The 13,874-nt window shown below is 41.9% G+C and overlaps 1 protein-coding gene across 1 annotated transcript; it reads left to right on the top strand.

The window, feature by feature from the left end:
• The first annotated feature begins 4,912 nt into the window (after window positions 1-4,912).
• On the top strand, window positions 4,913-12,567 carry LOC129408936 (zinc finger protein ZFP2-like). Its single transcript, XM_055153760.1, has 5 exons — window positions 4,913-4,978; window positions 6,479-6,597; window positions 6,680-6,772; window positions 8,998-9,047; window positions 10,180-12,567. The coding sequence occupies exons 1-5, from the start codon at window positions 4,913-4,915 to the stop codon at window positions 11,433-11,435; spliced, it is 1,584 nt and encodes a 527-aa protein (XP_055009735.1). The 3' UTR covers window positions 11,436-12,567.
• Window positions 12,568-13,874: the final 1,307 nt, after the last annotated feature.

Below are 13,874 nucleotides of genomic sequence, written 5' to 3'. Positions count from 1 at the left end.
TTTAATGTCACACTGTGGAACATTCCAGGCAGAGCAATGACGTATCCATAGAAACGGCCAACCAAAAAGTTACACAATCCTTCAACTGCGCATAAGCAGCAAGAGTATGAATACATTTTTGCTTAACTTTTTAAAACGCATTGAACCTAGATCCATGTAAAACTTTTATTAACATTCTGAATATTTTGTCTGTAAATGATGTAACTTTCCCAACACTAAAACGTAAAAATGTGTAAGCTTTCAATGGTCCATTTGGTCTGTATACTACTGTTCTGTGCATTTTCATATCAGTGTTACCCAAAGGTGCTATCTATCCTGTTTCAAAGTTTATGTTTTCTCTGTAGAAAAAAAAATAAAGACTGGATTTTGATAAGTTTTGTCTCATAATTCTATCAATTACTGTAGATTTATTTAATTAATACATCTCCATCTAAAACAATTAACCTTTTAAATGGCCACTATGACACTATTTTGTGATATTATATTATTATAATGTTCCCTCAGTGTTTCTTTCACACATGTTTAACACAAATCCTGCATATTTAAGTCGAGTTCTTCTCTTAAACTGAACTGAACTGAGCTTTGAAGATGTAGACAGGAACAGGCGCACAGGACTTTTACTGGACAAGGCGTTGGCGGATCAGAAAGGGGTTTGGAGGAGCGGGACGTCAATCCTCCAACCACGGCACAACGAACATCGGAGCCAGCTCAGCACAGACGGAGACGTACCCAACCAGTCAGGTGCCAGGGACCAAATAGTACTTCGTATTAAGAATTCAAGTATCACTCAAGCTCTTGTTAGGGAGGTGTTTTATTCCATTTTGATTTTAAAAAAGATGAAGTTCGACATTTGGTGCAAAGCCGAACATATCTCCTTGACTACTGGTAACAGGGTGGTCTACAGGAACTCGTGGAAGGCTGAAAACCAACCCCACAACCCGCCACAAAGGCACACAGATCCACTACGCCCATGCATACTGCCGTCCGTGCCACACTTTTGACTGTGGACCGGAATGTTTTGGTGCTGTTTTCAGACACCACTTCACCTGACCGCAATCCCTCATTTTCTCTATCTTCTGAATCCTTTAAAAGATTTTCAAGAAGTTTACTACACACTGTCCCTCTGGTCTTCCTCAGACCTTCCCTCCCTTCCTGAGATAAAACCAGAAAAGAAAAGCAAGACTGAGACAGCGTGCGGATCATATTGATTTCCAAAATAATAACAAACGGTTTTATCAATGAAGTTGAATTGTTAAAAATAAACATATTCCAGTAGTATCCATGATTCTGTGAACTGCATGAGACCTTTGACTAAGACACAAAGCCGTGAGCAAAACGGAATTCCCTCGGGACAATAAAAGTATCCACCTTCTTTCTTTCTCTAAACTGTCATCTGTGTTTTTCTAAGTGGCCTTTTGCCCAGTCCCACATAAACCCAAGAGCGCGAAGGGAAAAAAAAAATCTTTCTTCGGGCAGTGTGACCCATAGAGAGCGGAGGTGTTAGATGACGTCTTGGTCTAGTAAATGCGGAATACAGGTTTGACATTTTTCTCTCAAAGTACATCTAAACAGCGCTAGTTAAGGCAAGGCAAGTTAATTTGTATAGCACAATTCGTACACAAAGTAATTCAAAGTGCTTACAAATAAGAAATACATTAAAATCATAATAAAACAAATAAAACATAAATAATCATGAGGATAAAATTAAAAAAGAGACATAATTGGAGAGAAGTTAACACTGTGAGCTCCCGTTGATGACTCCTGTAAAGGTCTTTAATCTGGGTTGAGATTATCACTCCATCCTTTTATTTGTCTGTAAAGGCCATGAAGTAAAATATGTGGAAAACCTGGGATCCCAACGCAATATGATTGATGTTGTAAGAATTCAAGTGAGAAAGAAGCTCAAAATAGTTATCTTGAATTATGAAGAAAGATAAGACATCTTGTTTTGTTAATGTTATTTATATTTTTATATGCCCCACGCCATTTAAGTTCAAGCACACACAATCAGACACCCTTTCGTTATATTTGTCCTATAAAAGTGTTCATTCCATCTTTTTCAAATATAATGTATTTTAGCGTATTTGAAAAGGTCTGATTTAAAATGTAGCTTGAACCTCCCCTCTTCCGCTTGTAACACAAAAATACTATCTTGCTCAGAAAATGTTTAAATGTGACGTATTTCACGCCTGACTTGGTACATCATATCGTCGTTTGAGGTCTGTTAATATTGTAATGTTGGGTCAGGATCCGCGCCCAGAGGAGAAACTTATCATCTTTATGAGACAGTCACTATGAATAATTATCCCGAATATTTCAACATTGAAATTACGCTGAAATAGACTTCTGATTTTACTTTTTAGTTTATAGTATGTATCTGACTCATTTATGACCAAGTTGTAGAATATTTTGCTTACTTTACTAATTATTGACTTTACTATAGCTACCTATACAATTGCAGTATACACTATTTATTATGAACAGTAGTCTGCCTCTGCTGGTTTTTTATGTTAGTCTTATATTTTGTTATGAAAGTGCTGCGTATTCATTCCCTAAAAATGACAAAGTATTAATAAATAAAAAATAACTCTTACAATGGTAATTATGTATTAGGTTGTATTTTTTTCAGTGTCAGAACAGCTCTTGATCCAAAATGGCTGGTTTTGCAGCTTTCCTAGTTCTCTGTGGCTGCACGGATTATGATTGTCACCACAAGGGTGCGCTGCTCCACTGTCTGATTTATTTTTTCGCCTGACGAGAAGTTATTTGAAGATAAATTTTTGGGTCTGATTGACCCACCCCAAGGCGCGGGAAAAAACATTTCTTGGGTCAGTGTGACCCAGGAAGCGGAGGTTAAGTCAACATTCTGCCCTGTTTTGTGTGACTCACAGACTGACTAGACCATCAGTGTATCTTCTCATTCTGTGCCTGAAACTGAGAGCTGCGGCGCCAGGTTCTGAACAGCACGCCTCAAGCCTCTCCAGATGTTGTTGGAATTCCTTATTGTTTTATTTGTTTTCAATAATGCCATACAATCTTTACTGTAAACACAAAAAATCATTTTATTTATCTTGTTAATTTAAATAAATGCCTCCACCATCCATTTTTTCCGCTTATCCAGGGCCGGGGGCAGCATCTAGCAGGACTCCCAGACTTCCTTCACCCCAGACACGTCCTCCAGCTCCTCCGGGGGAACCCCGGGGTTCCCAGCCAGCGAGAGCATAGTCCTCCAGTGTGTCCTGGGTCTTCCCCGGGGCCTCCTCCCGGTGGGACATGCCCGGAACACTTCCATTTAAATAAATGTTTAAATTAATCCCAACAAAAATACAAATTAAATTACCTGCGTCATCATCGGCGAGGCCGATGCAGTATCGTGTAACAATAAGAACAGGTGAAGTTTATTACAATCATATCCACAAAACTTTTGCAAACTCGACGGCAATTGTGCGCGTGGCAGGTGTAACTGTCCGTGGTGCTGAACACCAAATTACACACATGAACCAACTGTGTGATGTAGCCTTAAACAGAGAAAAATACAACAAAAGAACTTCCTCCTGTGTTCTAAAGAGAAAGGCCGTACTCTCTTTTTCATTTTGTTAGTCTTCGCTCATCACAATAGGGACATGCTCAGATAAGCTGCATCTAACTCAGTGCTGTAACAGTTGTAGTTTTGCACAAAGAAGGGAACAAAGTGTGTCCACGCAGACAGAACCAAACCGAGCCACTCCACGTCATGTGCTCCACAGAGCTGCAAACACGCTCGTACCTCTGTCCTCAGCCACGGCGCTGTGATCCTGACAGTTTGTAGGTGCACTTTTTACACTTTTAAACAGAAAGGCTCTGTGAGCAGGAGTAAATGATTACATAAAAATCCTGTTTCACCTGGCCCCTCCCTTCACCTTTGTTCAGACTCACCTGTGCTCTCAGGTTTTTTATGCCTGGCCAAAGCTGACGCACTAACGTAGCAGTAATGTAGATAACATCTAGAGGTGATATGTGAAAACAGGGTTATAATTATATATATATATATTTAATAATATAATAATAATAATATATATTTAATTGTTCACAAACATATTTACCACTTCGAAGTAATTATTGGAAAATTTATGTTCCATTAAATTTAATTTCGTTCCCCTACAACAATACATTTCTACTTTTCTAATTTATTTATTTATAAAGGGACAACACATTCATGAATATTTAAAAATGTTATGTTAAATTAAAGCCAACGTGGCTCATTTCCATCTTCAGTCCCTCAGCAGTTGATGTCAAATAGAGGAAAGGGAAAAGTACAGCAACAATCACACAAAAGTACACAACCCCAGCACTCGCACTGATCGCTGTACATACAATTAACTTCAGACAGTTCATTTGAAGTTAAAAGTCAAGAGTTAAAGGTGCACTGTGTAACTTTGTCATTGCTCTGCCTGGAATGTTCCACAGTATGACATTAAACAGCTCTACCTTACATTTACACATTTATGGGTGATTTTATCATTTATAAATACCTAGAAAAAACAGGCATTCTACTGAGTGTCGCCTCTCCACAGATCTGACCTGTACTTGGTCTGGTTTGGTCTCCCTGAAGATAGAAAGGTTAATGCACACTGTGAAACTGTCCATCAAGAATCTCCATAAGAAAAGTATTGACAGACCCTCCGCCAGAAATCACACAATGACTTAAATTTGGTATTTTTTCATGTTGAGAGAACAAATTTTATTGCATTTACATAAGGAAAATGTACAGAGGCCGAGAGGGGTACAACAAACGCAAACGCCGCAACGCAAAAAAACCACAACACCCAAAAAAAACACAACGGAATGACGCGGGACTCTATTTTAATGCAAACGGCGCAACAAATACACATCACAACCAAACGCAAATGCCGCAACACATTAAAAAGCCACAATGGAAGTGGACCTCGGAACTCTATTTTCCGCGGACCGATCAAGCGGAAGTGAAGAAGAAACCAACGTGAACAAAAAGATTAAAACAACAAATTACTTTTACTTACTTTCCAACTTCTCCGTCCTTTACTTTTCACGTTGTAGTTCTTTCTTCTCACTTGCCGCTTGATTGGTCCATCAGAAAAAGAGTCCCGCGGTTCACTTCCATTGTGCTTTTAATGTGTTGCGGGCATTGCGTTTGTGTTGGCGTTTGTATTTGTTGCGGCGTTTGCATTAAAATAGAGTCCTGCAGTCATTTCCGTTGTGTCTTTTTGTTGTGTTGTTGCATTGTATTTGTTGCGGCGTTTGCGTTCGTTGTGACTTCTCTCAGTTCTGTAAAATGTCTTATCCAAGGAACGAGAAACCGGCGACTGTTTGTCCTTTTTTCAAATGTTGCGCATGCGTGAAACCACCCCCCTCCCCTACAGCTACGTAGAAAACGCCTTCTCCCGCCTCCTCTTAACGCCAGGTTTGTTTACAGCCGGTTGCCATGACTTGTAAACAACTAACTACAGTGTTTTAGGCAACGGAGAAGTGAGGAGCGGGAGAGCGGGTGTGCGGGACATTTCGTTGCGAGAACTGAGAGCAGGAGAAGGCGGAGCAGGGAGAGAGAGAGGAGAGGGAGCTCGGAGATTCCGTGCCCGAGAAGTGAGGAAAGGGGGAAAGCGGAACGGGCAACAGGAGTGAAGCGACTGCGCGGATTCCGTGCATGAACTAGCTACAACACGCAGCAGCAAGCGGACTCTTTCTGCCTGAAAATTACGTTTTCAGACATAGGATATCGCTTTCGTGTCCTGAAAAACGTTTGACTAGCTCTTGGAAATAAAGTACGTTTTCATAATAAGCAGAAACCTGTCCGGAGTAATTTGGGACCATGCGTCAGTCTTTAGACCTGCGTCTGCTTCAGCGCGCCACGCGGAAGAAACAGATCACCTTATTCTTTCAGCGAGATCAGGATTGTCTGTAAAGCAACGAAGATTCAAAGCGCAGAACTGTTTTGGTGTAAACAGTGATGCGTGACAGGCGTACGTGAAAGAAACGTTGATTGTTTAACGAGGTGATCTATCTAGGTCCAGGTCATCATAATTACTCCTTATTCCTGACAACTTAATAATATACCACTCAGTCGTTAGCAGCCATTACATCGTCACGACCAAATAGGCAGCGATTGTTTAAATTTAAAAAAAGTACTCGCCTACCGTTGAGTGAACAAATTCTAATGCAGCGAGGCGGACAGTTTCTACGAAGTGAAATGAATAAACCGGTTAATGATCAGGCTACTGAAAAGTGACCTAACTGTGAGAAATCCTTTTAAATTGAAGCTATATGTACCTAAAAATATGAACAAAACATTCCAGGCAAATAAAGACACAAACATCTCCATGGAACATAAGCATTCGACGGACGCTCCACTAGAAAAGTTCCACGATTGCAGCTTTAAATAGTATCCTACATACTTATTGCGTGTGTTCTCTGGTGCATTTTGATGGTACGACTGTCTGAACCCTTTCCCACACTCTCCGCACAGATACGGCCTCTCTCCGGAGTGCGTCCTCTGGGCCTCTTCAACCTTTCGCCCAGAAAACTTTTATCGCAGTCGCCGCACGCGTACGGCTTCGCTCCCGGTGGTACCGCAATGGATCTCAAGTAACACGACTGGGTGACTTTTTTCCCGCAGTGTGACACTTCAAACGGCTTATGCCCCGTGGGAATCTCTGTGTTTGAGCAGCTCCGCGTGCGAGAAAAACCCTTGCCGCAGTCCGAGCAGAGATACGGACGCTCTCCCGAATGCCGTCAGCTCGTGCCGTGTCAGCGTCGCTTTGTAAACAACTTTTATCACACTGCGTGCATTTGAAAACGCCCTCCCTCGTGTTGCAGCGCTCGTGCTTCTTCATGTTACGTTCCGCTTAAAACCTTTATTGCAAAACGAGCAGCTGAACGCCATTTCCTGAGAGTGGATTTTCAAATGCGTAAGAAACCTCCTCTGTAACAGAAATCCCTTGCCGCATTGTTACAAACATGCGGTCTGTCTTTTTGGTGGATGCGCTGATGAGAAGTTAAAGGCCGATCTTACGCAAAGCTTTACCGCAACAAAACATGCAGTTTTTCTTCGGTTGTGATCGCACGTGGCATTCAGAGCGGCAGTGCTTTCAAAATCTAACTCGCAATGTCGAATTTTAACCGACTGTTCCTCGCTTTGGAGCAAAAAGTCCTCAAATGTCTACAAACGAGGGGACTTCCCGCGAAACTCTTACGCATTTACCGCAAAAAATATTCACCGTTTTCAATGGTGCTTGTGTGCTCCTTATATTCCGCTAAAGATTTAAAAAGTTCTCGCAAATCGTGCATTTTAAACTCCGAGTCAGTCTTGTGCAGTATTTGTGTCTTTCTAGCGATTGTTTGAAAGTGAAACGGCAATCACACTGGGTACAAAGATAAGGTTTCTCGCCGGTGTGGATGCGCTGATGGGAAGTGAGGAGAGAGAGGAGTTGAATGTTTTGGGGCAGAAGAGCAGCTGTATCGTCCGTCAGTATTTTTTGCCACTGCTTCTTGGGTAGTTTTCTCCGAGTCGGGTTGGGTACAGTGGATGAGTTTGATGTGTTGTTGAGCTTGTTCTGGAATCTGTGTAGTCACACTGGGGCATGAGAACACATGCCGTCTGTCACAGCACAAAAGCAAAAATACAACATTCACTAAGTTATTTTAAAGGGAGAGTACATAGTGTTGGGGAATAGTGATTACCGTATTATCGACTATAAATCCACTTTTTTTCAGGTTGGGTGTTTCCTGTGACTTATACTCCGTGGTGACTATATATTAAATGTTCAGCGACAGCACGAAGAGCCTAGTCTTGTGTGTCAGTTTCTGCTGCTCCGTTCCTCCTGTACCACTGTCATTGGCTCTACGCACATGTCTCCTGCAAAAGAGCCTCTGTCCTGTCTGTACATGTCAGCGATCGCACCATTACATCGTACACTGAAAATTTAAATTTAAAACAAATTTATAAAGACACGAAGACAGAACACTCAAAAAAAATCAATTTGCAGATTCAGCTGCAAGTAGCAAAATCTGCAGCTGAAAACGGTAATCCAGCAGCAGATAGAAAGTTCTAAGGAAAGAAAAAGTAAGCAGAAACTTGTGACACCAGAGGTGCACCATGAAATTTCCGTAAGTCACTGATGGATGACAAAGCCTGGACTTCAGTGACACCGAAACTATCCTGTCGGGATCAGAAAGACGGAATAATTCAAAACTGGAACTGATGCTGAGTCTGACGACAGCGAACAGAGAGGAAGCGGCGTCTGTTACCTCCGAGGTCGTGGGTTGTTCAGAAGTGACACAGAGGAGAAGAATTAATGGATTATGATTTGGAGTGAGATGAGAGTTTGTTAAACTTGTCTGTCTGTAATTAGTTAGTTATCTGAAAACTTCATATGTGACATTACAGTCTTTGTTCTCTTTGTTGTTATACTACACTGACATGAAATGTCGTTCCTGGTCTCTGATTTTATAAAATAATTTGACCCAAAAGGCGACTTATATATGTTTTTTTTTCTTCTTGATTACACGTTTTTGGCAGGTGCGACTTATACTCGAGCACTTATAGTCGAAAAAACTAGTAAGACAAAACCTAATGTATCAATATAAAACAAGCTGACTTTTACAATAGCATGTTTTAATAATAAATAATCATACCCTCCCTCTTTCATGTTTAGTTGCTCCATTAATCTCACTAAAAAAAAAAAGAACCAATTTCAGAAGTTTCTCAAAAATTTGACTTAATGAATTGAATTCAGAAGTAAAGTGTGTGATCAGCAGCAGTAAAATAAAGTATTCAGTGTAAATCTCAACTGGAAAAAAAATCAAACCAAAAACAAAACTGACATGTATTTCCACTGCCAGGTAAGGTTGAAGACGTAAACATAGTTTTTCACAATATAGGACCTTTAACAGTTTTTAAAGAACTTGCCATATTCAGAATGGGTCCTAAATACATTTTTAGTGTGTTAATGAAAGTATTTTAATCTATTAATGTCTTTTCTTTAGTTCTGAGCATTCATATGGAGCAACTACAGCCACATCGAAAGAGGAGGAAGGTATGTTTATTTATTATTAAAACATGCTATTAGTAAAAGTACAACTTTGTTTTTATATTGATACATTTAGGTTTTGTCTCTTACATATTGTATTTTTCGGACTATAAGTCGCTCCGGAGTATAAGTCGCACCTGCCAAAAAACGTGTAATCAAGAAGAAAAAAAAAAAACATATATAAGTCGCACTTTTTGGGTCAAATTTATTTTATAAAATCAGAGACCAGGAACCGACATTTCATGTCAAGTTGTAGTAATAACAACAGAACAGAGAACAACAGACTGTTAACGTCACATATGAACAGTTCTTCAGATAAACTATAACATAAACAACAGAACAGAACAAGTTTAACAAACTCTCCATCTCACTCCAAATCACTAAATCCATTCAATTCTTCATCCTCTGTGTCACTTCTGAGCAACTCCACGACCTCCGGAGGTAAACAGACGCCGCTTCCTCTTCTGTGTCGCTGTCGTCAGACTCAGCATCAGTTCCAGTTAGAATTATTCCGGCCTTTCTGAATCCCGACAGGATGGTTTCGGTGTCACTGAAGTCCAGGCTTTGTCCATCCATCCAGTGACTTCAGGAAAGTTTCATGGTGCATCACTCCTGGTGTCACAAGTTTCTCGCTTACTTTTCTCTTTCGCTTAGAACTTTCTTTCTGCTGCTGGATTACCGTTTTCAGCTGCAGATTTTGCTACTTGCAGCTTGTAATCTGCAAAATCTGATTTTCTTTTTGAGGGCATTTGTGTTCTGTCTTCTGTCGTCTTTATAAATTTGTTTAAATGTTAAATTTTCAGTGATACAGATGTAATGGTGCGATCGACTGACATGATACAGACAGGACAGAGGCTCTTTCTGCAGGAGACATGTGCAGTAGAGCCAAGTGACAGTGGTACAGGAGGAACAGGAGCAGCAGATACTGACACACAACACTAGAACCTCTCTCGTGGCTGTCAGCGTGAACATTTTAATATATAAGTCACACTGGAGTATAAGTCGCAGGAAACACCCAAACCATGAAAAAAAGTGTGATTTATAGTCTGAAAAATACGGTAATCACTATTCCCCAACACTATAGCGACTCTCTCTTTAAAATAATCTCCGTGAATGTTGTATTTTTGCTTTTCTTTAGGTGCTGTGACAGACGGCACTGTGTTCTCATGCCCCCAGTGTGACTACACAGATCCAGAACAAGACCAAGTTCAACAACACATTAACTCATCCCACTGTACCCAACCCGACTCGGAGAAAACTACCCAAGAAGCAGTGGCAAAAAATACTGACGGACGATACAGCTGCTCTTACTGCCCCAAAACATTCAAACTCCTCTCTCTCCTCACTTCCCATCAGCGCATCCACACCGGCGAGAAACCTTATCTTTGTACCCAGTGTGATTGCCGTTTCACTTTCAAACAATCGCTAGAAAGACACAAATTACTGCACAAGACTGACTCGGAGTTTAAATGCACGATTTGCGAGGAACTTTTTAAATCTTTAGCGGAATATAAGGAGCACACAAGCACGCATATGCAAAACGGTGAATATTTTTGCGGTAAATGCGGTAAGAGTTTCGCGTGGAAGTCTGCGTTTGTTAGACATTTGAGGACTTTTTGCTCCAAAGCGAGGAACAGTCGGTTAAAATGTCGACATTGCGAGTTAGATTTTGAAAGCACTGCCGCTCTGAATGCCCACGTGCGATCACAACACGAAGCAAAACTGCATGTATGTGTTTGCGGTAAAAGCTTTGCGTATAGATCGGCCTTAACTTCTCATCAGCGCATCCACCAAAAAGACAGACCGCATGTTTGTAACCAATGCGGCAAGGGATTTCTGTACCGAGGAGGTTTGCTTACGCATTTGAAAATCCACTCTCAGGAAATGGCGTTCAGCTGCTCGTTTTGCAGTAAAGGTTTTAAGCGAGAACGTAACATGAAGAAGCACGAGCGCTGCCACACGAGGGAGGGCGTTTTCAAATGCACTCAGTGTGATAAAAGTTTTGTTTACAAAGCGACGCTGACACGGCACGAGCTGACGCATTCGGGAGAGCGTCCGTATCTCTGCTCGGACTGCGGCAAGGGTTTTTTCTCGCACGCGGAGCTGCTCAAACACGAGAGATTCCACACGGGGCATAAGCCGTTTGAGTGTCAGCACTGCGGGAAAAAGTTCACCCAGTCGTGTTACTTGACGATCCATTTGCGGTACCACACGGGAGCGAAGCCGTACGCGTGCGGCGACTGCGATAAAAGTTTTCTGAGCGCGAACAGGTTGAAGAGGCACCAGAGGACGCACTCCGGAGAGAGGCCGTATCTGTGCGGAGAGTGTGGGAAAGGGTTCAGACAGTCGTACCATCTCAAAATGCACCAGAGAACACACGCAATAAGTATGTAGGAATACTTATTTAAAGCTGCATCGTGGAACTTTTCTAGTGGAGCGTCCGTCGAATGCTTATGTCCATGGAGATGTTTGTGTCTTTATGTTGCCTGGAATGTTTTGTTCATATTTTTAGGTACATATAGCTTCAATTTAAAGGAATTTCTCACAGTTAGGTCACTTTTCAGTAGCCTGATTCATTAACCGGTTTCACTTCATTTCACTTCGTAGAAACTGTCCGACCTCGCTGCATTAGAATTTGTTCACTCAACGGTAGGCGAGTACTTTTTTTAAAATTTAAACAATCGCTGCTATTTGGTCGTGACGTATGTAATGCGCTGCTAACAGGACTGAGTGGTATATTAAAGGTTGTATGGAGGATTTTTTTTTTTTTGTTTTTTTGTTTCAAGTTGTCAATGATAGCATTATAGAGGTGCAGTAGCCTTGTAATTATGATGACCAAAAAAAAGAGAATAAAAATTCATCAACTCTGGACGTGGTGGGGCCAGCTAAACATTTGCCAATAGATAACGACATTGCCTCGTTATCTGTGAGCTGACAGGCTATCAATCAAACTCCCTACGTTTCTAGCGTAACTGACCTGCCTGCGCGCCGCCGGTACGTGGTTTACGTACGCCTGTCACGCAGTCCACAGACGCAAGACGCACAGACGCTGTTTACTCCACCAACGCAACAGTTCTTAGCGGCTTTTTTTGACCTATATCTTCCTCGCAGTTAGCACAAAGTTTGTTGCAATGGCAGACAAGAATCCAGGAGCAGTTAGCCGCAAAAGAAAGTCCGTTTTTGAGGTCGCTGAAAGAAGAAGACAAGGGGAAAAGCAGCGAAGCCAAACTAAGGTGATTCTTGTAGATTCATTCCAGCGATGGCGCGACTGAAGCAGACGCAGGGTCTAAAGACTGACGCATTGGTCGCCAAATTACTCCTGGACAGGTAACTTCTGCTTATTATGAAAACGTACTTTATTTTCCAAGAGCTAGTCAAACGTTTTTCAGGACACGAAAGCGATATCCTATGTCTGAAAACGTAATTTTCAAGGCAAAGAAAGAGTCCGCTTGCTGCTGCGTGTTGTAGCTAGTTCATTCGCACTGAATCTCCGCGCAACCTTCTCTGCTCCCCTTTCCTACTCCTGTCCCCCGCTGCCCGTTCCGCTCTTCCCCCTTCTCCTCACTTCTACGGGCACGGAATCTCCGCGCACCGCTCCCTCTCCTCTCTCCTCTCTCCCTGCTCCGCTCTTCTCCCTGCTCCTCACTTCTCGTCCGCGAACGAAATGTCCGCACACCCGCTCCTCACTTCTCCGCCTTGCCTAACCAACACTGTAGTTAGTTGTTTACAAGTCATGTGCAGCTCACCGGCTGTAAACAAACCTGTTTCTGGCGTAAAGAGGAGGCGGGAGAAGGCGTTTCTACGTAGGAGCTGTAGGGGAGGGGGGGTGGTTTCACGCATGCGCAACATTTGAAAAAGGACAAACAGTCGCTGGATTTCTCGTTCCTTGGAAAATCCTCTATACAACCTTTAAGCTTTTCCCAAATCCTGTAGGAAGAAGGACAATAACGTCTTTCCCCTTGATGAAATTCACCAAACATTCTCTTTGTTCCGGCTTTAAATCCTCGATCTCGGGAATCGTTGCCAACACAGAATGTATGACTCTTCACTGATTGGCTGGTGCCCGAACATGCACTTCCGGGGTTTTTGTGAGCCTTTTAGTGTCTGACCTAGTCGTTAAAGAGAGAAATGAAATTGCGGGGAAGCACTAGGTGGCCCCAGGCTGGCAAATTTTTCAGTAGAATAAGACATTTTTACAGAAGCTGAGAGATGTCACAACGAACGCAAACGCCGCAACAAATACAAATGCAACAACACAACAAAAAGACACAACGGAAATGACTGCAGGACTCTATTTTAATGCAAACGCCGCAACAAATACAAACGCCACAACACAAACGCAAATGCCGCAACACATTAAAAAGCCACAACACATTAAAAAGCCACAATGGAAGTGACCGCAGGATGATGGACCAATCAAGCGGCAAGTGAAGAAGAAGAACTACAACGTGAAAAGTAAAGGAACGGAGAAGTTGGAAACGTAAGTAAAAGTAATTTGTTGTTTTATCATTATTTGTTTCACGTTGTAGTTCTTCTTCTTCACTTGCCGCTTGATCGGTCCGTCGGAAAATAGAGTCCCGAGGTCACTTCCATTGTGGCTTTTTAATGTGTTGCGGCATTTGCGTTTGTGTTGTGATGTTTGTATTTGTTGCGCCGTTTGCATTAAAATAGAGTCCCGCGGTCATTTCCGTTGTGGCTTTTTTTTGGTGTGTTGTGGGTTTTTGTTGCGTTGCGGCGTTTGCGTTTGTTGTGACCCCTCTCGGCCTCTGTACATTTTCCTTATGTCAAATGCAATAAAATTTGTTCTCTCAACATGAAAAAATACAAATTTAA

Source organism: Boleophthalmus pectinirostris, unplaced genomic scaffold (genome assembly GCF_026225935.1).
Source record: "Boleophthalmus pectinirostris isolate CB_2022bp ecotype Guang Dong unplaced genomic scaffold, ASM2622593v1 HiC_scaffold_18, whole genome shotgun sequence".
Lineage (NCBI taxonomy): Eukaryota > Metazoa > Chordata > Actinopteri > Gobiiformes > Gobiidae > Boleophthalmus > Boleophthalmus pectinirostris.
The sequence above is the reverse complement of the archived record's forward strand: the minus strand, read 5'-3'. Positions and strand labels throughout refer to the sequence as shown.